Genomic DNA, 21,818 nt, shown 5'->3' with positions numbered 1-21,818 from the left:
CAACTCATTTTCAGAGGATTATAACTATTTCTAACAGAAATGGCCAGGGAGATGAGAGGTCTCAACATTTTTGCCTGCTTTTCCTTATTCCACCTTATCCACCCAAACAATCCACACTGGAATTCATAAATAAAGACACATGCACATTTGGCCCATGTTCAGATCAATTATCCCACGTCTTTTTTTTTGGAGCTGGGGAGAAGGTATATTGCCTAAATGCTAATGCCTATGGATCTTTAATATTAATGTGATGCTCAAGAGATAATTACTTCTCATGAACCGGAATGAGTCTGGCCAAAAAGCTTGAACACATCCAAAATTCAGCTGATTTCAATGTAGCTAATTCTGGTTGAGGTTTTTTTTCTCCCTCACTGGACACACTGCCAGATGTAATAGAAATAAGCCCCATTGAAACTGGCTGAGGATACGAATCATAATTCTGATTGGTAACACATTTGCAGATTATTGGAGGGGGGAGGAGAATTTACTAAAAACCAAAAGATGGTCAAAATAACATTATAGCTCATGCATAACTCCCCACGAAATAAGAGCTTTTCCAATGGAGGATCCTCAGATGGAAACATACCTTCTGCCCTGGCAGAGGATCCCAAAAGGAAGCGAGAGGAAGCCATTTACTGTAATCCTGCCCATGACTGAACACAAGAAAACTCTGGCGCCAATGGGACTTCTGGAAAAAAGAAGAAAAGATTAGGTTTGGATTGAACTAAAACCTAGAAGCTGCAGACCTGTGGCAGTGTGCTTTGTGGGTAGCCTATAGGGAACAGCAAAGTTCAAAGCCAGAGTGAATAAAAGCTGCTTCTATCACTTTACAGAGGGAGAAGCGTCTCAGTCTCTTGTACTGAGGCATGGGAAGAGGACAACTTTTGTGTCCCTGTCCTGTGAAGCTACACTGGGCCCAGCTGCCATGAGCATGGTGGGTTAATTCCTGCAAGCTGGAGAATGGCTTCTCACCATGGGACTGCCTTCCAGAAAGCTGCCCAAAACCGGCTGGGAAAGGAGCTCCTGGGCAGCCCAGCTTTGCCCTGGCTCCTCTGTCCAGTTGCGGATGAGTCATGTAAGGAACCAGAAAGGAAATAAATGTAAACCCATGGCAGTCAAAATGGCTTTCACAGAACAGCAAACATTGGGCTGGAGCTGCTGTAGGTGTGCAGCACAGAGTTGGTCCCATGTGGGACGGGCACCTCTCAGGGCACAGCTTTGTGCAGCCGTCTGCCGTGGCACAGGGAGTTACCAATATTTCCTGACTTGCTAAAGCTCTTTGCCAAGGTTGGGCTAAATACCTCATTTTTTCATAGCAGGGTTTTAAACATCTGATTTACATGGTCCTGTTTGACATGAGAAAGGCTGGAATGCAGGAAAAGGGGCAGCAGAACAAAGAAAAAAGACAGCCCTGGCTTCAAGGGGAGGTGAGAGGAAAAATCTAGCTGGAAAGAATAATCTTTCAATTTCTAACATTAAATGCAAACATACACTTAAACATACAGGCTACAAATTCAAATCTGGAAACCTCATATACCTATCCCATGCTACTTTTACTTCACTACAAGGATTGTTTAATAGCTTTTATTTGCACTATCATAGTCTTACCTTTCTATAGCACTGCCCTGCAAAGGAAGGAGGTAGCTGAGAGATTAACCTGTTCCCTGCTACAGGACCTCTGTTTCCTTTGTGTTTGAAGAAGGCTTTAACCTGAGCCTGGTCTCACTTCTCCTCAAGAAGTACACCTGTAGCTGTTTTGCTGAGCTTTCTGCTCTGATAGGTGTGTAAAAGCACTCACAGAGCATCACCCTAATTTTTATTTTGGTGGTCTCATAGCACCTTCCCAACAAGTTGAAGGGAAAAGATTACTATTTTCAACAAAAGCTCACAAAATTTGATGGGACAATGGACAAAGAGAATTTACTCCCTGGGCAGACTTTCACTACTTTCCCTCAGAATGATGTGACTTTTTACAAACCATGCTGGTACTGCAGCTTCCCAAGAAGTTGTAACTCCTTTTCTATGAGCATAGGCAACAAATGAATTTTACCAGACTCTTCTACCAACACAGCCTGGACCTCGCTATGTGTTCTTGGGTTCTTTTACCATGTAGGAAGATCCTTCCACTAACAAAGATGTCCTGTTTTAATAACACAATGTGTTTCCAAAGTCAAAGAAAACACTCACGATTAAATATACTCACGGAGCAGAGCCATGATGTTTTAAATGTCTGAGTGATAAAATATTTCAGCCCATTAATATTATTAGCACTTCAAAACTGAGAGGAATTCAGTAGTTATTCCCACAAATACTTTTCATATCTATAGCATATTCCTGGATCTCAGGTTCTTATTTTATTATGAATACACACATACATTTTGGGTATAAACGTGTAAGGGAAGAGTCAGCCACAGCATGTTTTCTTAGCATGAGGCAAGATGTTCTGCTCAGCTTTCACATAACAATTCAGCCATGATTTTAACTATTCGACTCTACTTGTATGACTTCTTAAAATTCCCTGCAATATAATTATACTGATGGGAATGCAGAAAGATAATTGCTTTTAGAGAAAAGTTTCTCTTTTGTTTCACATTCATCTGCCTTCCATAAATAGAACAAGAGACCTTGAACTGAAGCAATATGCATCCATGTGTCTCTAGCTATTTATTTACAAAGCTAGACCTTGACAAATGTAATTTGTTCAATAAAATTAAAAAGGATGCACAGTAATTCATTTAGACAAAAAGGCTTGAAAAGGAACGTCACTGGGAGCGTGCCCCACCACTACAAATGATCAGCTGATTCCTGAAGAACTGGCAGGTGCTCTCCTTTCCCAAAGCAGCAGTGAGGTATTACTTAGGAGAGGAAAAAAGTGAGCTAGGAATCGGAGCAATTCTTTATTCAGGCAATAATTATACAAATTAGATCCATGAAAGCCAGAGAATGACTGTGCCTTGAACCCTGTCTGTGTGCACAGAACAATGGAGAAATTAATAATTAAATCTATTACATATGCTCATAACTCAGCACAAAAGATACTTCACTAGCTCAAACAATTCTGCATTTTCATTTAAATAAACCTTTCACACATTTTTTCTCATTATATATGTATTATATTTTAAATTTAACAGCTTATTTTGTTGCCTTTATGTCTTGAATTAATAAGGCCACACTTTAATGCACTAATGTTGAATAGCATTAGCATGCTTTACAGTCATTACTTGTGTGTGGGGGGAAAATCCCTAGTTTCCCAGTGGTGAAATCAATTTGCCCATAACTTCCTGTCTCTCATAACCTCTGCTAGCATACCTTGAAACTTTGTGCTGCTTTTTTACCAGAAAAACTTGTTTATACGTTCTGGCTGTGAACGGGGCAGGATCCAAAGGTAACTGCAAAGTTTGCACAAACAGTTCAAGAGCAGACCGAAATCTTTTCAGCAAGTTAAAGTAATTAGCAGGGCAGATACATCGACCTAATGCTATTTCCCTTGCAAGAAATAATTTAGCCTCAGAAACACAGATGGCTCAGTGAGTTCTGACCCAGAGTTATTTTCCCTTGGCCGGGTGGGGGGATGCAGACACCCGCGGGGCTGGCGGGGGTGCGGAGGAGGGCAGGGACGGGAGGACCGCTGACTTCACCCCTTCCCAGCTGGATAGAAGGACTGGATGCAGCATCCGAATGCCGAGGGTGGAGGGAAGAGGAGATGGGGGAGAAAAGCCACTGAGAGGCTTCAGATGTAAAAATTACTGAGAGCTCCTCCCAAGTCCTGCTTCCTAGACAGAGGCTGACTCCAGGCCCTCGCAGCCTGCAGCCCACGCAGGCACACTGAAGGCTGCCAAGTCAAATAACACTAATTGCATTACAGATTGCGAGCAGAATTCGCTGTTCTTTTCAACTAAACCGAAGACTTTCCATTTCCATTTTGTTTGGAGAATTTAAGCAGCGTGATTATTCCTACTGCCAGCTGGGATATGGGGTTAGGAAAGAGGTGGCATTCGCTCGCTCAGACCAAAAGCAGATCTGTAAACTCAAGAAACCAGAGAGGGTAACTGAAGGAGCCCACTAGAGACTGACAGCTGTGGAAACAGACACCATGGGGAAGGCTCAGTGCCCCTCACGTGTGTCGGGCAGTGCAGCCTGATGGGGGTAGCTGGACCCTGGCCCAGCGTGGGGACTGGGGACACTGCTGTGGCTTGCCCAGAGTTAGGTGCCTGCAAAACCTCCCACTCCCCAACACCAGGCACCCGCATCCACACTTATGCTTCCTGGCACCCATGGGAGGCACCAGTGGGGTCAGCCTTCAGGGAACACGGGGCCATGGCACACCCCCCAAAATTGAGAAGATGGGGCAAGCAGTGGTGAGGCTGCTCCCCAAGGAGGAGCAAGGGAAAACACCCAGTGTCTCCAGGGGCACAATTGCAACTAATGGCATTTCCTGCGGCAGCAGAGGAGTGATTTTCAGCTGGTTTTAGTTAGCATCAGGGCACAAAATTCCCCTCATTCCCCAATACATTTTTTTTAAAATTTAAAAAATTTAAAAAGCTTTAAAAATTTCAGTAGGAAAACCAGATGCCCATATTTAACTAAAAACTTTACATCATCCTATTACTTCCTCAGATATTGGCAATACAGAATTGCATGCATATGTCCTGTCTCTTTTTGCTTAGTTGCACATGTCACATTCAAATCCCAAACACTACCCAGTCTTGAAGTACTTTGCAGTTATTAGGATGACTCCCATTATCTGGCAGCTCCAAGGAGAAATGAACTCCAATTTTTTTGACTGAACAGAAATACTGACAAAACCTCCTATCATTCATTTAACACAGGCAGACTCCAGCCCTCTTGAAAACCTCTTCAGGATTGCTAACCTCACTCCATCAGCTGCAATGTAATATACATTTCGCACTGCAGCATCCTTTTCATCCATGTTTCAGCTGAACAGAGATGTTATACTGCCATGCTTATTTAAGCAGAAGGGTTATCACCGTTCCTTCATACAACACTATGTAGCTCAAAGGTACAATAAGAAATCAAGAAATATGCCAAAAAGCTTTGGGAAAAAAATGTCAATTTGCTCCTTTAAGTATCATCATGACAAATTTACCGGGCGGCTGGCGAGATAAAATGCAGCACTTTAAATACCTAAACTAATCAATAGAGAGAACTGAGTGTGCAATCCATTTTCTGAGAAGGGCAACCTTTTAAGGTTAATTCTTCATTCATATAAATACAATGCAAAGGTAATTATTTAACTCAAAGCGGCCCTTCATTAGACTATAATAATTACGCTCAATTTAGCAACGAAATTAGCCACCAAAAAAAAAAAAAAAAGCCACCTTACTTAAAATAAAGGGCTAAGCCTGGAAAGCAGCAGTAGCGCCCGTGTTTATCCCGCAGGCATTTCCCCCCTGCCCCGCACTGCCTGGGCTGGGGCCGAGAGCCGCGGGCGGGGGCTGCGGGGGCTGCGGGCTCCCGGCGCTGCTCCTTGGGCGCCATCTCGTGGCGGCCCCGCGGATCGGCAGCGGCCCCGCGGCCGTCCCGACCCCACCGCCGGGACTGACTCCGAGATTTATCCGCCAACTCCCCTCTCCCCGCGGGTTTGGTGCAGTTTTTGCTGTACAGAAGCCTCTAAAAGAAACGAAACGATTAAGGTTAGGATATTGGCTTCCTCAAGGCTTCGGTGTGCTCCCAGAAGGGAAAGGTGAGGGTGGCGGGGCAGGGTAAGAGGTGCCGAGTAAAAGCAGCGGCTCTGTCACTGCTGAGCTCTCCCCGGTTCCTGAGCCCCGCAGCATGCAACTTGTGCATCCCACAAGTTGTTCAGAGCCTGAGAAAGTCTGAACTTAGCAACTAAAGGTTTATCTGGCCCCAAGTTCAGCTCTGAATGCCATCAGATGAAAGACCGGCCCCTGAGTGGTAAAAGCATGAACGACCTTTCTGATTACTGGCCATGGCACTGAAACTGTACAATTCCCACCTAAAAAAGGAGAGGAGGACGTGGGGGGCAGCTTCCACACAGGGGTCCTGTGCACAAACCCAGCCACAGGAAGCTCCCCAGTTGCCTGCAGCCTCCTCTCCCTCCCCACACCGTGTCAAGATCCCACAGCAGCTTGGCATGAGCAGAGGTCCCACTGCCACCCACGGACCTGGGCAGCCACACGTAGGTCCCTGTTTGCAGAGCAGGGGCTTGGGAAAGAGCGGGAGAGGACACGACCTTGTCCCACTCAGACACCATGCTCCCAGGGCTCTCCAGCAGCACAGGGTTTCAGCTATTTGTTGGCCAGATCATTCTGTATGTTAGTGCCAACAAAAAAATTCACTGTGTGCCTTTGGTAAAACCACTAAATTTTCCCATGCCTCAGTTTTTCCCTTTATAAAAGAAAGCTAACTACTGGGTGGTGGTTTTTTTGTTTGTTTTTTGTTTGGTTTTGTTTTTTACCTGAATAATAGCACCATAAAAATCCACTGCTGCTTCCATTATCCTCATCTCTGAATACCACCCCTGTTCTAACCTGTTATCTGATTTCTATCCCCTGATGGGCTTAACTCCCACTCCAGCACCTGTAAAAAAAAAGAAAAACTGCTGAAAAAGTTTTTTTCAGAAAGCTGCTTTTTGCAAACCTTTTCCTGGAATGTTTTCCACTGTGTCCCAAGTGACACCAGGGAGCACTGGCATTGCCATCTGCTGTGGTACAGCACCAGAACAGGGACAAATACAAACCCTCCACACAGTCCCGGGATGGGCAGAGCTTTTGCAGCTGGCACCATCAGCATTCCTGCATGTTCAGCTTCAAGAGAAGGAAAAGAATTAAAAGCAGCACTTCTGGATACAGCAAAGCAGACAGTGCTGGTTTAAAAAATGGCTTTCCCTGAGCCACGCAGGAAGCCTGCAGTGAGGCAGAGGGTATGGCCAGACACTTGTGACCATGGTTGGGAGCAAGGGCCAGCCCTTCAGCAGTGGTGGCAGGGCACAAACAAATGCTTCTGGAGATATGAATATGGAGCAAGCTTAGTTCCTCTCCTTGGTACAACCTTGTGTATTGTGGCATTGTGGCTCCAATTGGCCTAAAAGGCAAATTAAAAATTAACTCCCGCTCAGCATTTGCATTGGATTTCTTTGCTTTTTACTTTTGTTTCTCACAAGCAGAGCATTACTTAAATCTAGTGATACAAACTTTTAAAAGAAACTGCTGCATCTACTTATTAAAAAAACAATACAAAATGGGTCTTTTGTCTACCATGAGAGTCACTTGCAACACAGAGCATAGAGGGGCTGTCCCCAGCACGTGCTGGTAGCAGCCATCTGCAGGCCCAGGAAGCAAACGACTTCACCAATTTTCTGAAGCTAAGTGCATTAACACAGATCCCCACCTGAACACCCTGAGTCAGGGCAAACACAGGAAACATGCAATGCCCCCACAAAGGAGGCAGCAGAGTGGTAGGACACTGCTGGGGCAGTGGGAACTGTTCAGAATTGGGGGCAATGTTGGCATGCTCCCGGCCAGCACCACAGATGTCACCTGCCCTAAACTGTTTCCCCATAAAACCAGGAAAGCTTCTTCTGAAGGGGGGGCCAAGAGAGGCAGAAACTTCTAGGTTCACAAAAAGTTTTATGAGGACAGTTGGAGTGCACTCAGGCTGTAAAACAGCCTAACAGTAGTGGATGTGCTGTCTGGGCAAAGGTATCTCTCACAGTGGTATATAATCAGGATGTGCTAAAAGTTTTACAAGAGGGATACCACTGTCAACAGGCGATTGAATAGCTTTTCACGTATGCAGCAAATGATGGACCTTGCCAGGGATCAGCAAGGGGAAAGACAGAGGTGGCCATTTACCATGACATGTTTCTTCCACACAAGCCAAACTAATTGCAGACGTCAAAAGGAAAAGGCAACGCATGGCTTTCGTCCGCTCCCGATAACGATCAGATAGGGCTCTTCCTGTCTTCCCCAGCAGCCCTTCCTCCAGCATAGCATGCAGAGGAGGAAGAAAATACAGCTTTGAAGGTCTGGTAATGGCCTAATTAAAGCAGAATTCCAACCCCAATGCTGCAGCCCTGCCCTTTTAAAGCACAGTGCTGGGTCAGGCTGTCAGTTGTGGTTTAGTGCACTGGTGCTGTTAGCACACCCCTAGTAATAGGTAGGGTCTTTGGCTTAACGTGGGTCATTTGACATGTACATTTCTAAATAATTACAGCAAATGCAAAAAGATGTGTGTTAATTTTAAATTTGTTATTGCCCCATGAAGGACACCTACACTCAGCCCCTCTGAAGATGGGGAGAACGTTCAAAGGCTGTGAGAGCAAGCCCCCCCCTTCAAAAACCAAACCACATAGTGGATGATGAGGGAAGGGGAGGACAGTACAATGGCCTTTGTAGCAGTGGCTGGGCAGAGGTTAAATCTGTTGCTTCCCCAGAACCCTGAAAGATGTGGTGATCCTGTGGGCACAGAAAGTCCTCTGACCATCACCCTCTACAACAGATGTGCTACTACAGTGCTCATTTTGCACAGGCACACATTTATGGCACAACAGTATTTCTTTAGAAGGCAGAGGAAGGTAATACTCCTTTTGACAGGAATACTGCATGGCAAGGGGACAGGTACATGTTTTTGGTTGTACACAGGCCAGAAAACATAGGGAAAAATTAAAGATTTTTTGGCATAATTTTAGTCCAATATCCTTATGCTTTCATCTTGTATGACTAGCTTGCTAGGGCAGGGGGAAATGCATGCTTTCTTTATAAAACGAAGAAAAAATAACCTGCCTTTACTGTTAAACATCAGTAGAGTTTGGGCAAGAAGGATGTTGGTCTGGGAACACACATGGGCAAGTTCTATATCCAAGATGATTTCTACATCTCCCCTATCCTGCCCACCAGCTGCATACTTCTCTGTGACTCTACCTGAAGCATTCACTAGACAGGACTTTGAGATGACATTCTTCTCAGTGGCTACAGATGTCTAAAAGGAACACATCACCTCTGATCTCCTTCTCCATGGTTTTTAAAGGGGTTAATATAGTAGACAAAGAAGGTAATCACAGCATGTCTTTTCTCTGATCACATAAAACCTCAAAAGCAAGAAGCAGACCAGGGGGAAAACAGCAGGCACAATTACTGCACTATAATCCCCCAACCCTGCCAGCACAGACAGCTATTCCTGTTCTGACCCCTTCCCAAATGAGTAAAAGGAGTCAGTTCCCATTTTCAGTTTTCCAGCTGCTCTATGTTGCATTATTTCCCAGTTCAGGGGCTAGGATTCAGTTTGCTGACTCAGAGAACAAGATCTTGTACTCTGACATGACTTCAGCCAACAACAAGTTCAAAGAATAATTCATGATTAGTGCTCAATATACAGCACTCTCCAGACACCCACACCTGTTCTTTGACCCTTCCTGGTGCCTGAAACATGACAGGCAAGTAGAAAAATTAAATTCAGTATTAAGACATAAATTATTATTTTATTAAATTAAAATGCTGAAGGTTAGTATGCATTAATTGGGAGCATTAGTCATACCAAAGTAGGAAGTTACATGGGACAAAGATTAGAGAAGACACACAGAAGCCCTTGCAGGGCTCAGGAGGTCTCAGCTGAATTCCTAGCTCCTCCAAAATATTCTTGCACAGCTGTAGGCAATTCACCTATATCAACTCTCTTGCTGTATTTGCAGGCACCATACTCGTGACTTAGGAGTGCAAGGAAAACACCATCTTGCTGATTTCAGTGAGACTTGATATCAAAAGGCCTCAGCAAAATTAATCACTGGGAGCTGGTGAGGCCACATCTTGAGTTCTGTGTTCAGTTCTGGGCACCTCACTATAAGAGGGACACAGAAGTGCTGGAGCGTGTCCAGAGAAGGGCAACGAAGCTCATGAAGGGCCTGGAGCACAAGTCATTTGAGGAGCAGCTGGGGGAGCTGGGGCTGTTTAGTCTGGAAAAAAGACCTTAGAGCTCTCTCCAACTGCCTCAAGGGAGGTCGGAGCAAGGAGGGGAAAAAGCCTCTTCTTAGTGAGCTGTGATAGAAGCAGAGGGAATTGATGGAAGCTGTGCCAGGGGAGGTTTAGGCTGGATGTTAGGAAATTTTTTCACTGAGAGGGTTGTCAGGCATTGGAACGGCCCAGGACAGTGGTGGAGTCACCATCCCTGGCATTTAAAAGGTGTTTAGACTTGGTCCTTAAGGCCATGGTTTAGTAGTTAGATTATGGTGTTGGTCAAAGGTTGGACTGGATGATCTTGGAGGTCTCCTCCAACCTAAACATTCTGTGATTCTGTGAGAAGGCCCTGTTCCTCACAACTGTTCCTGTTTGCTGCACCCAACAGCAGTGTTCTTGCTACTGGCAGAAATGGGAATCCAGCTGGGTCATTCCTTCCTCTGCATGGGGCATCCCTGGCAAAGCACCAGCAGGCCCACAGTCCCAATGGGTGTGAGGTGAGTGGGCCCACAGGCGGCTGAAAGGATCAGAAGATGCAGTTTCTCAGAACAGGTAAATCCTTCTTGTGTGCCAGTGTTACCTCTGATACAGCATAATAATACAAGATTTTTTTAACAAAAACATTGCAAGGGACAGGAGGACTGTATTCAATACTATCTGGTAATAATCAGACATTACAGCACCCACATGCCAATACTGCTTACCAACACAGGCTTCCTTTTGAACTGCAGCACTACTGGGTTATGTTCCAATAAAACCACTTATGTTCAATACTACTAACACAGCTCTTACACCAAGTTATCCACAAAGAACAAGCATCCATCCTGCTCCCCAGTAGGAAATGAAAGCTCTTACCTGATGGAGAGACTTCTCTGTACTGGATAGATGACGATGATGACAGATGCTCAAGGATGGGCAGAAAGACGAGAAGTGCACGATGCAGGAATTCACCTCCTCCATCTCTATCAGTCTACTTGCTTCTCACGTACAGGATGAAACATTGGTCTCTGGTGTAACTGGGAGGAAGTTACTTAAGCTTCTCAGTTATGCTCTGTGTCATCTGACAGACTGGAAAATCATCATTCCTAAAACTAGACACCAATATTCCACAACTAAACTTCCTCCTGCCTTTCACTGGGCAAGTCTCCACCCAGCAGCCAGTTTCCCTCATCACCTGCATATTTCCCACAGAAATTTGAGATACGAACAAATCTTACTAATAAATCTTATTATTTGATGCATTTATAGATAACTGATGCATCAGCAATTAAAACCTAGAAACCCACATGCAAAACCTTAAGAAACATTCCTAGTCTGAAGGGAAGTTCTGAGATTGGAATTCTATAGTTTTTGAAGTGATGTGGGTGGGGTTTTGCCCCAGCTCTGGGCAGGTGGAAAATTTGGCTTTTTCATTTAGGTTGCTTAAACATTGTTTCTCAAAAATATTTAGAGGTTTTGTTCTTGTTCTGTTTTTTATGGTGGTGACATCAAATGAAAACCAGCTATTTATTCCTTGTGGGTTGCCCCTGCCCCCACCTGATTTGGGCAGAAGATCAGTATGGGGTTTTTTATTTATACAAAAAGAGGAAACCACCCTGGGCAAAAAGTCTGCAGTCAGCAGAAGCAGCACTTTGTCTTCAAAGACTTAGACACAAGACTCCCAAATGATTAATGTTCCTAGCTCACATTTTTCCTGCAGATGTGATCACAGAAGAAAATATGAAGAAAAAATTCTCTTTTAAAAAATTCTTGGAAATGTACTTTCTTAACAAGAAGCAGCAGAAAACTTTCTGGGTGGTTTTAAACGAACGGAGTCAACAATTACAAATTCAGATGCCAAACTGCTGATGGATGTTAATACTTTGGCACCAAAACTAGATATTTTGCATCCCTAGAAAGTTACTAATACTTGCTCAACCTGGAAAAACATAATCCATGAATAATGTATTAGAAAACTAAATATTAACATAAATACCTAAATTCAGGCTCCACATTTGACAGACTGACAGTTATCCCAACACTCATTGCTTTTAGCTATGGAATATCAGACTTAAAAAGAAATTTTAGAATATCCTGTATGGCTGCAACGTCCAGGTCCTGATTTCCTAGTCTTCTGCAGTATCTTTGGAATTAGACAGAATGACTTTCAGTTGACAATCAGTATTTGAATTTGGATAAACAAAATGAGATCAGCATGGGGGAGTCTACCAACACAATATCCAGAGAAAAAGCAAATTCTTTTAGATATTGAACAAACTGATTTTCATGCATATGAGAAAACACAAAAATGAGTTTAAATCAGTGTGCAAGTGTGAAATATAAAATCATGACATACATTTGAATAACTATCTCAGTGTCTATAAGATTGAGACACAAGGGCTTTTCCCTCCTCCCTCAGCTACAAGGTCCACGATTGTCTTGGAAAACACTGCTGTTAAAGGAACAATAAACTTTAATCAGGATCTTTCATTGCAGGAAACTCTTAAATTTGCTTCCTAGATACTAGAACTGAGTATAATGCAAACTGGACTGCTCAGCAGATGTTGAGAGGCTACTTCAATACACAAAGAAACTGGGTTTTAAAAGTGCATTCGATTGCCTGCCTGGGCATGCTTTCCTCCCTGTAACTACTGACAAAGTTTTCAAAAAGCCTTTTTTGAATCTGACTTTTTGGCTTGGTAATTCACTCTCTATTTATCTCAGTATGATCAAGTGATTAAAACTACGACTGTATATGTGTATACAGAGGCATGCACACATATGTGTGTATAAGGACATTCCTGTGTGAACTGGAGAGGAGGGAATATGGAACCACAGTTACGTATGAGCTGGATGCAAAGCTTTTGGTAATAAAACTTGTTGATTCCAGCCTGATTCTCATCCTGTTGTGCACTTGACCTGCACAAAGTTTTTAATAAAATACATACCCAAGTTAACATATGCTTGCTGGATGAAGTGACTGTCAGATACACGGGGTGAATGCAGCTGAACTGTTGAACACAGTCACCAGGATGCACAAACTAATTCAGCACGATACACGAGCACTACCTCAGAACCAGGGACCTCTGGTGCCATCAGATTCACAAAGATGATCCTGAGTAAACACCACATTTGATAAACTCCATACTGAAGCATGATCTCATGTCCTACAACAATACCTGCAAGATAAGACTTGTCCTTTGGAAGGCTTGTGAAGAAATGAAACCTATTACACTATCTCATAGAGCCAGATGACAAAAGGGAGAGGCTGAATACAGATGTCATACACTCAAACATTTTTTCCATCCACTTGGGATTAAGAAAAAAAAGAGCATTGATATGATGTTTACTGGGTTAGTCAGGGAGGCATTGATATTTTCCTGTTTTGCTCTGGTTTTAAGGGAAAAAAATAAATCCCCACTTACCATAAGAGAAAACAAAACCAAACACAGAGAAACGAAAGTCTGTTGAAAAGTTTTGAGGAAAAACAATGTTTACGGCAATTTTTGCTAAAAGTAAACCTCAGGTTTCCAACCATTTCTCTGAAGTAGCCTTTAGTACTAACAGATGTCTGGTTGGAACCTGCCTGAGCGAGTGAACTCATTCTGAATGGACACCCAAAAACGTGCACAATTTTTGCTACACATAATCTAAGCATAAGATGTTTCCTCCCAGATTTCATGGATTTGACTTCTACCATACATTTACTATTTTATCTTCAAGAAGTCAGGATTTCAAATACAGAGCAGACAAGCCTCCTAGTCAATGTAATCTGCTTTTCTAGACCTATAGCTTAGCTATAAGTAGTACCAGAGCAAAGTGCTGGAAGTAGGTATTTGGTCTGGGGTTATAAATAGGAGAGATTCCATTTGTTGGTGTACAGGCCTTGCTTTTAATAGCAGCGGCCTTGATGGTTGCAATTTTGAATTCATTAATTCAGTTAAGGGAAGGCACTGAAGATTCAAAGCAGATAATTAGGCCAAAGATAGCCAAGGCAGCTGTTAACTTAAGGAACTACTGCACTCTCATGGAGTGCTTTATATTTCTGCCTGCAATTTCCGCTGTGTTCTTTACATACTGCCTTTACAGATGTATATATACCCTTTATTAGCATATCAACTACTTTATGCAACATTTGCTCTTATATTCACTCATCACTACACCCTGCACCGAGGCAGTCTTGACAAAGCCAGCCCGTAACCACACAGATCTCTAGCAGTTAAGCATTCCTTTTCCCCTTGCCAATTCTCCAAGTCACGCAACATTTTAAAAGTTATTAAATTCTAAATAAAGGAGATTAAGGATGCCAAATTCTATTCTGTGCTAAAAATGGCAATCGATATTTGTCAAGACAATAACGTCTTTATGGCCAGAAGACCATTATTCTCCAGACTCATTTTTTTCTTTTTTTGGTAAAGAGACAGTTCATAACATTTTCCAGTAACTGCTGCATCAGACCCAGAGTTCTGGTTGAGTTAAAGCATTTAAATTATCATACCAAATTAGGTACGTTTCTCTCTCAAAATAGAACAGTGCTTTTCCTTATTAATACTGAACTTATGTTTGAAAAACAGCGCTTTTTTAGTTGAAAACCACAGATAACTTCATTATCAATAGCAGGGTGAAACAAAACATGCATGTATAGAGCAAGGTCATGAACCATTTCTTAAAACATCAGGAGAATGCAATACCTGCTTAGCTGAACTATAACCACAATTCCCATGAATCAACACTTTAATCTCCTTTGTTTCACTATTATTATTTTTTTTTCAATAGGAAGACTGGCATTTATTGTTTGTGCAATTATTTGGACAGTCATGATTATTGTAAGTTAATGCCTGTGTGCAGCAAATCAGAATAGATTCTGGACCAGCCTTCTAAACATGCAGAAAATGGGCAGAATGTTTACCACAGTATTTTCCATTTTTATGAGGATGCAGTTGGTTATTATGACAGGGTGAAAGGTCTCAAAGCCTTCATTTTTAGGCCACAGGTGTTCTTTGTAGAGGTTTCTTTTTAATAAAGGGCATTATTAGTTCTTTAAATTAGCTCTTATTGAAAGTTACCACATCTGCGTTATGTGGTAATGAAGCCAGGGGGAGGTCATAGCAGGGGACTTGTGCTGGAAGAAAACATCTGGACATTGCTTTGACATTCACTAGCAACTTCTTGTATTTTATTAAGAAGTAAGGAAATTATACTGAAATCAAATGCAAGATTCAAACAATAAATAAAATGAAAATACAGGACCTGAAAAAAACAGCTTTGAACAACACCCTCCCTCCCCCTTTCCCCTTCTTTCACTCCCTTCCCATGAATTCCAACTGATAAGATTAATTACCTGTGCAAATGGCAGCATCAGTTAAAAAAAAATATTTCAATAGTATTTAACACACATCTGTAGTGTTACAGTCATTCACAGAAGAACTCACTGTCATTTTAAAAAGTATTTTCTGTATTACAACATTTTTTGGCTGAAACTTTTAAACTATCATTAGTAAAATTTATGTTTTCACAAGTGGTACAGCGACCATAGAAGTCCTTGTACTTTCATACAGGCAATTTTTTCCTCCATTCCCCCTGGGATGTAAGCAGAGAGACTGTGTTCCCTGTGACAATTACACCTATCAGTTCCACCAATGGAAGTAAGGAAAATTTTACTTGCAATGAAAGGAGGATATAAAAGTCATCAAAATCCATAAGTGAAGTTGCTGAGTAACTCTGTGATGGTTCTTAATCATCAAGGATGAAAACAAAAATTTAGGAACTATCACATTAAGAAACCTGGCTGGGTCAGGTGACTGTTCAGCTCCCTAGTGCATGCAGCTAGGAATGCTTATAGGGTAATGGTTACAGTATCCATCAAAAATCCTAAACAGAGTAGCATACCCACACTCACTACATTTTCTTGTTTTAAGTGCTAGCTTGCAAATGTGATGACATTTCTATTCTACTCAAGTTTTATACCATACTCATCATTGCAGTCACCAAGTAATCAGTTGGGCTGTTTGTTCAGGTCATTTCCCTCAGGCAGGGAAACAGGGATGTATCAATGCATTGTTTTAATGTCAGTTGTCTACTCTTACAAATCTGGGCCTTAATATTAACAAATTTTCATTGACACTTCCAGCACAGTGCATACCCTCTGCAAATTTATTACATTTCTTGCCAGAAAGCCCAATGCAAATTCTGAAGGCCTGTGAATATATTTGGTTGTAGCTCTATGAAATTATTACAGACAAGCCACACTCCTGCTTGCCCCTCCCGTTTGAAACCTCAATAGCTGCAAAGTTCACGATCCTGCATAACAACATCTTCTGGAAAAAAAGCATTCAACACTAAAGTGACACACAAATATTAAGACAGGACTCCAGACTTCTTTTCCTTCCCCTTCCCACTGGATATTTTATTTTATAACATTTGCATTAGGTAATCAACTGAAACACTTCAACAACAGAAAGCTGGCAGCATAGTAAGGAAAAATGGAGATTATTTCTTAAACAGCTGTGACAAAATGGTTTCAAGTTGGAACAGCACTGCACAAACAAATCAGTTAATGGAGGGTGAGGGGGAGCGAGCATTTTCAACACGGATTGTGAGGAAAAAAGGCACTATTTAGCTGTGTGTTGAAAAAGAAAAGTCATGAAGCACAATCCATGTTTTTCAAAAATTACATTCAGTACTGCTTTAGAAATGCTCACAAACCTGACTCTTTTTACAGAAGCTAGAGAAAGCTGTTGATGTAAATATGTGACAGTACAAGTGTATGAACATTTTTAATTATGCTCCAGAAGTCTCAGGAAAAGGGCTCTCTCTCTAGGAATACTGCTGTAAAGGTTACGTAGCTGCACAGGATTACAGTAGAGGAAGCATCCATGCAACTAAGCAGCCTTACAGTTTCTCTTATCTCTCTCTAGTAGTCATAAAATATGCTCTCATTTTGAAGAGCTAAATTGGCAGTGCACTTGAATCAGGCTTTTCCACTGACTGCTTAAGCAGCAGAGTTCAGACAGTATCATCCCTACACCTTTTTGTCATACACACATTCAGTGACACCAGGTAAGCTTAATGGAAAATTTCAACAGAATTCTAATAGAAAATAACTGAGTTTTCCCCAATACAAAATAGAACTGCTTTGAGACCATAAATAAGCAAATATTTATTTCTGGAAAGTAAAAAATAGCTCAGTATCTTCAGAAGAACTAAGTACCCAGAAAAGGCATTTCTAACAAGGATGGGCTGCTTCTTCCTCTCCCACATGGCACAGCTACAACATTTCATGCCCGTTTGAAAGTGAAGCTGTTATCAGTGTAACATTACTAGAGAGACTGCCTGAAAATCAACCCAGAACAAGCAGGGACGTGCACATAGGACATTCTGCACCCTCGTATTGTGTGTCTGTTAATAAATGAACTAGCAAAATAAGAAAGGAATTCCTGTTGCATGGCTGCAGAATTATTATGGAAAGAAGCAAAAAAAAAAAAAAAAGCTTTTTCTTCTGTTAAGATGGCCCAGTGTATCACAAGTGCTCCAGGCCTGCTATGGCTATGGCTGTGTCATAACCAGTGCAGCTGGACCAAGAACAATTATGAGCATTGAGTTTCAACAGGGCTACACTCTTGCACAAAATCTGGGTGTTACATTTGGTACAAAAAGGAACAGAACAGTGTAACAAACCCTACTCTCAACTAATATATATATATTATATGAGAATTTCAGTACCTTTCAAATTAACTTAGGTCTACAAAAAGCCAACCTAACCCCTGTGCAGAGACTACAGTGACTTCAGTTACCAGACCCATGTTTAGGAGGCTGCATAGTAAGCTTACTGATTATACAGCCTGCAACAACAAAAAATCCATGTATTCCTGCTTTTCACTATAAGACATTAAAGGAAAATATAAAAGATAAATTCTATTTATATACTGTAAAATATTAATACCAACAATTTGGATTGTTTCCATCTCTAAATAGAAGATGAATAGAGCAGGTTATTAAAATACTGTAAAGTTCCTTTCCCTAAACTGTCTTTTAGTAAATCCAAGTTCGATAGTTCTAAATTCAAAGGATTCTAAGTTCCCAGTTGACTTAATTGCTGCACTAGATACACAGGTAGACAGTCTTGACTTTTTCTGTGTTCCACAAACAAAAACATTTTCAGAGTACATCTGAAATTAATTCTTCTCCAATTGAAGCCTAGCACTTTTAAAAAATATTCCTAAAATTCTCATTTGTCTCAGTGCTACTGTCAGCTTACAGCAAAGAACAGCATGCGATAACAGATTTAAAAAAAATGTGTTTTCTTATATATGAACCATGAAAAATATATTGCTCTTTTAAAAGTAAAAAAAACATTGCATTGTTTTACTATTTTTGTTACCGAAGACTGGTAAACAAGAAAGAAAAGAATCCTGGAAGAAAAAAAAAGAAACAAGTTTTAACACTGCTTATAGAATAATATGTTTCTGTAGACTGTACTGAAATAAGTAGAAGTGTTGTCTACTTTTTCTTGTAAAAACAGAAGCTTTGTCTACATACCTATTTAGTTACTTAGATGAATATTGCATGTTTTCACTTAGCAGGCTTTTCTTCTCTGTTAGAGGTGCTCTTATGAAAATTCTAAAGGAGACTTAAGATAAACTGATCTGAATGATTCTGAAGGAAAACAACATAGTCAAAATAATGCCTCACATAAAACTATCACTGAATGGATAATCTTTCAAGGGATTATAAATAATAATTTTATTTCCAAGGCATTAGGGCTTTGTTATGGACATTTTTAGATCTCCACTAGCTACTTATTGTGTATGACCCCTCAGTTAATTTCTTTAGCTAGGAAACAGCTCTTTGTGTGTGAACTAACACATTCTCTTCCCAAATGTGTTGGCATTATTAATGACATCAGCAGACAAGAATTAGAACAGGAAATCTTATGCATGGTTCATGCTATATAAATCATAGAATGTAAATGGTAAGCTATCAGAAGGAACTTCCTTGATTATTTGGGAAGAACAGAGAGAGATCTATTTTTAAAATTCAAAAGGGAAAAACCAAAAAAACCCAAAGAAAATGCAAGATGTACTTGATAGTCTCTCCTTATCCTCTCTGTAACTGGCCTGTTGCTTTTGGCTGCAGAGATCCAGTTCACAGACCATTTTCCATTTCCTTTGTTTTCATTACAAGAACAAGCTGGTTAAAGAAACTCCTCTTGGTAATTCTAAACTAAGACTTCAGCATCACCCCTTAGGAATTTAAACCTTTACCACCATTCCTTACTTTGTCTCCTCAGTGCCTTCCTCAATCAAACCCAGTGAAAAGCCCTTTTAGAAAAGGCAGGTGTAAGATGTGCAACTACTCAGATCTTTGAGAAAATTCTTTTAGTTGTCCCCTGCCAACTCACAAATTTACCTCAGTCACTTAAGGCAGTTAAGCAAAACCAACTGTGTCAATCAAGTTTACTGCATCTTCTTCAATCAGACTACACATGACATTTTTCTTCTTTTCCTCTTACCATAATAAAAGGATGAAGAGTACATTTCTGCAAAGAGAATCCCTGGTCAGCATCCTGGTATTGCAGTCTGAGAGGTCACTGAAGTTCATTTCAGCCATGTCCAACAATTAACTAAACCAGAAAGTAGCTGTGATGTTTTTCACTTCACACGAAACAGAACTGGTGCAAAAACCCCACTTTAAACTAGTTACTTTAAACCTTTTGGTCCAAGTACATAAAATAAGCAGTATTTACAGCACTTTACTTCTTTTGTAAATGCAATGCTTTAAAACACATTATAAAGCACCTTAGTAAAAATATTCTACAGGTAAAAGTATCAAAGTAGTAGGAAAACCCTAACCATACCACAGCTCACTAATGGAGTCATAATATGGATTCACCAATAGCTCAGTTTACAATTATTATGAAGAATCCATGGAGAAATTTAATACTTATTTTAACATTTTTATACCACTGTGTAAGGATCAACTAGAACTGCAGACAATTACCTACTTCCTTTGTAGTATTCCCAATCTCAGTCAGTGGTGGTGGGGATAAAAACAAAACTCCCACTGCTCTGATTCTTTAACTTTTTACAAAATTAATGTGGAAATGATGTTTTAACACTAATGATTAGTTGTATTTTTTTAATAAAATCACATATATAAATATGGGCAATTCCAGCAGCAGCAGCAGCATTTCTTAGCAGAACATGATTAACCATCCCAATTAATATCATGTGACATGATTCACAAAAACAAAGCACAGATGTCAACCAGTTATTAACACTACTCATATTGCATACAAGCAAAATCTCCATGTTGAAAGCTGTGAAAAATTATTTCCTCTTCACAGAAGTAAAATTGAAAATAAATTCCTCTGAAAATTAAAGAGAGCATCAACAGAAGCATTTTTTGTTTGTTTATATTTCCAACTAGAACTGCTGTGTACTAATTGCTCTGAATTAAAGTGTAGGTTTCTTCAGGTAAAGGATATTAACTCCCACTGAAAATATTAATTAGATAAAAGGAATGAAGCCTTTGTTTCTGGATTACCATCAGAGTTAGCCAGTATCCAATGCCCTGGAGGTGATCCACAGCCCACTTTTCTCAGATCTATAAAGAAACGTCTTGGAGGTCTACAAGTAATCTAGTTCCCATGGCTGAGGACTAAAATGATGATGTGATCAAAGATTTAGGTCCATAAATCTAACAGTATAGTGTTCTTAGTTTGATTTAGGGTAAATCTTTTCATACAAAAAGTTTTGGGCCAGAATATACAATTCTCCATCTTTTTCCCGAACTGCATGTGCTCTGACAAACTGAAATTGCTCCAGTGTAAATTCATAGAACTCATTCTCCATTTTCCAGATTTCAGATTGCTGTAGCTTGGCAATAGTTTCTTTTGTGGGAAGTTTTTTCTCAGTTGTTTTCCTAAGATGAGACTTCTTTCCTAAATGCAAAATGAAAGCAATAACTTCACTTAAAAGTTAATGTGATTAAAGAATGTTTACTGTCCCTTTTATTTACAGAGTTTTATATTTTCAGCATGTTGATAAACTGTACTGGAAGTGACAGATTTTAATCCGGAATTTATTAACACAACACGTGAGGAGGTTGGAAAATTGCAGTCTCTCTCACTAAATCTTAATAAATTTTGCAGCAGTTCTTTAATAAACCCAGGGAATGAACACTTCATTTAAGGAACAAGATTACTTCACATAATGTACTTGAAGCAAGACTGGTCTTTCAGAATTAATTATTTATATATTAATCTGGTATCAAATGTTAAGAAACTTAAAAAGTGCAGAGCAAGAGACTTCTTTATGAGAGAAAGATGACCAGAATGACAGCATTTTTCCTAAGAATTGCTGTCTGTTGCTTTGTAAGAAACTTTTTAATACCACACATCTAGGGTCTGTACATCAGAGTCTTTTCTCCCTCTGCTTGTTAACATGGATCTTTTCTTCAGAAGTTGCATGGCGAGCTCCTAGAAACTGAACTACCAGCTACATAACAAACACCTTATTACATCCCCAGGAAGATAAACATACACTTGGACCTTTCTGCACAGCCAACCAGGTTGTATTAAGCAGAGTTATTTTAAGCAAGGTTTCTGAGGAATTGGAAATCTGCCACTAGCAGCCATTTTTCAAAACTGAAGCTCCTGCAAGACCTTTCAAAAATGCTCTGATAAACACTTGCCACAAATTTTTAAGTGTGGTATACCTACACAACTGCCTTATGGCAACCTTAAATATTTACAATTTGTGTACTATTTGCTCTCAAAAACTTTTGGTGCTGGTCTTTTAGAGTGTCTGTCTGTAGGAACATCAGCCAACTGGGAGGTAAACGTGGCAGAGACTCAAAACTATTCATCAAGGTCTAAAGAGTGCACGTTAAAAAAAGGTGATAGGA

General features: G+C 40.7%; 1 protein-coding gene across 1 annotated transcript in view; it reads right to left on the bottom strand.

Moving 5' to 3' along the window:
• Positions 1–16,287: 16,287 nt before the first annotated feature.
• The window catches only part of HS2ST1 (heparan sulfate 2-O-sulfotransferase 1), a 77,694-nt gene continuing 72,163 nt past the window's right edge, over positions 16,288–21,818 (bottom strand). Inside the window, exon 7 of the mRNA XM_071750613.1 lies at positions 16,288–20,853. Within this exon, the coding sequence (XP_071606714.1) occupies positions 20,627–20,853 (227 nt within the window). The 3' untranslated portion in view covers positions 16,288–20,626. The remainder of the gene's footprint in view (positions 20,854–21,818) is intronic.

The sequence above is a fragment of the Heliangelus exortis genome, chromosome 8 (genome assembly GCF_036169615.1).
Source record: "Heliangelus exortis chromosome 8, bHelExo1.hap1, whole genome shotgun sequence".
Classification (NCBI taxonomy): Eukaryota; Metazoa; Chordata; class Aves; order Apodiformes; family Trochilidae; genus Heliangelus; species Heliangelus exortis.
Note: the sequence above shows the minus strand (reverse complement) of the source record. Positions and strands in the feature narration are given on the sequence as shown.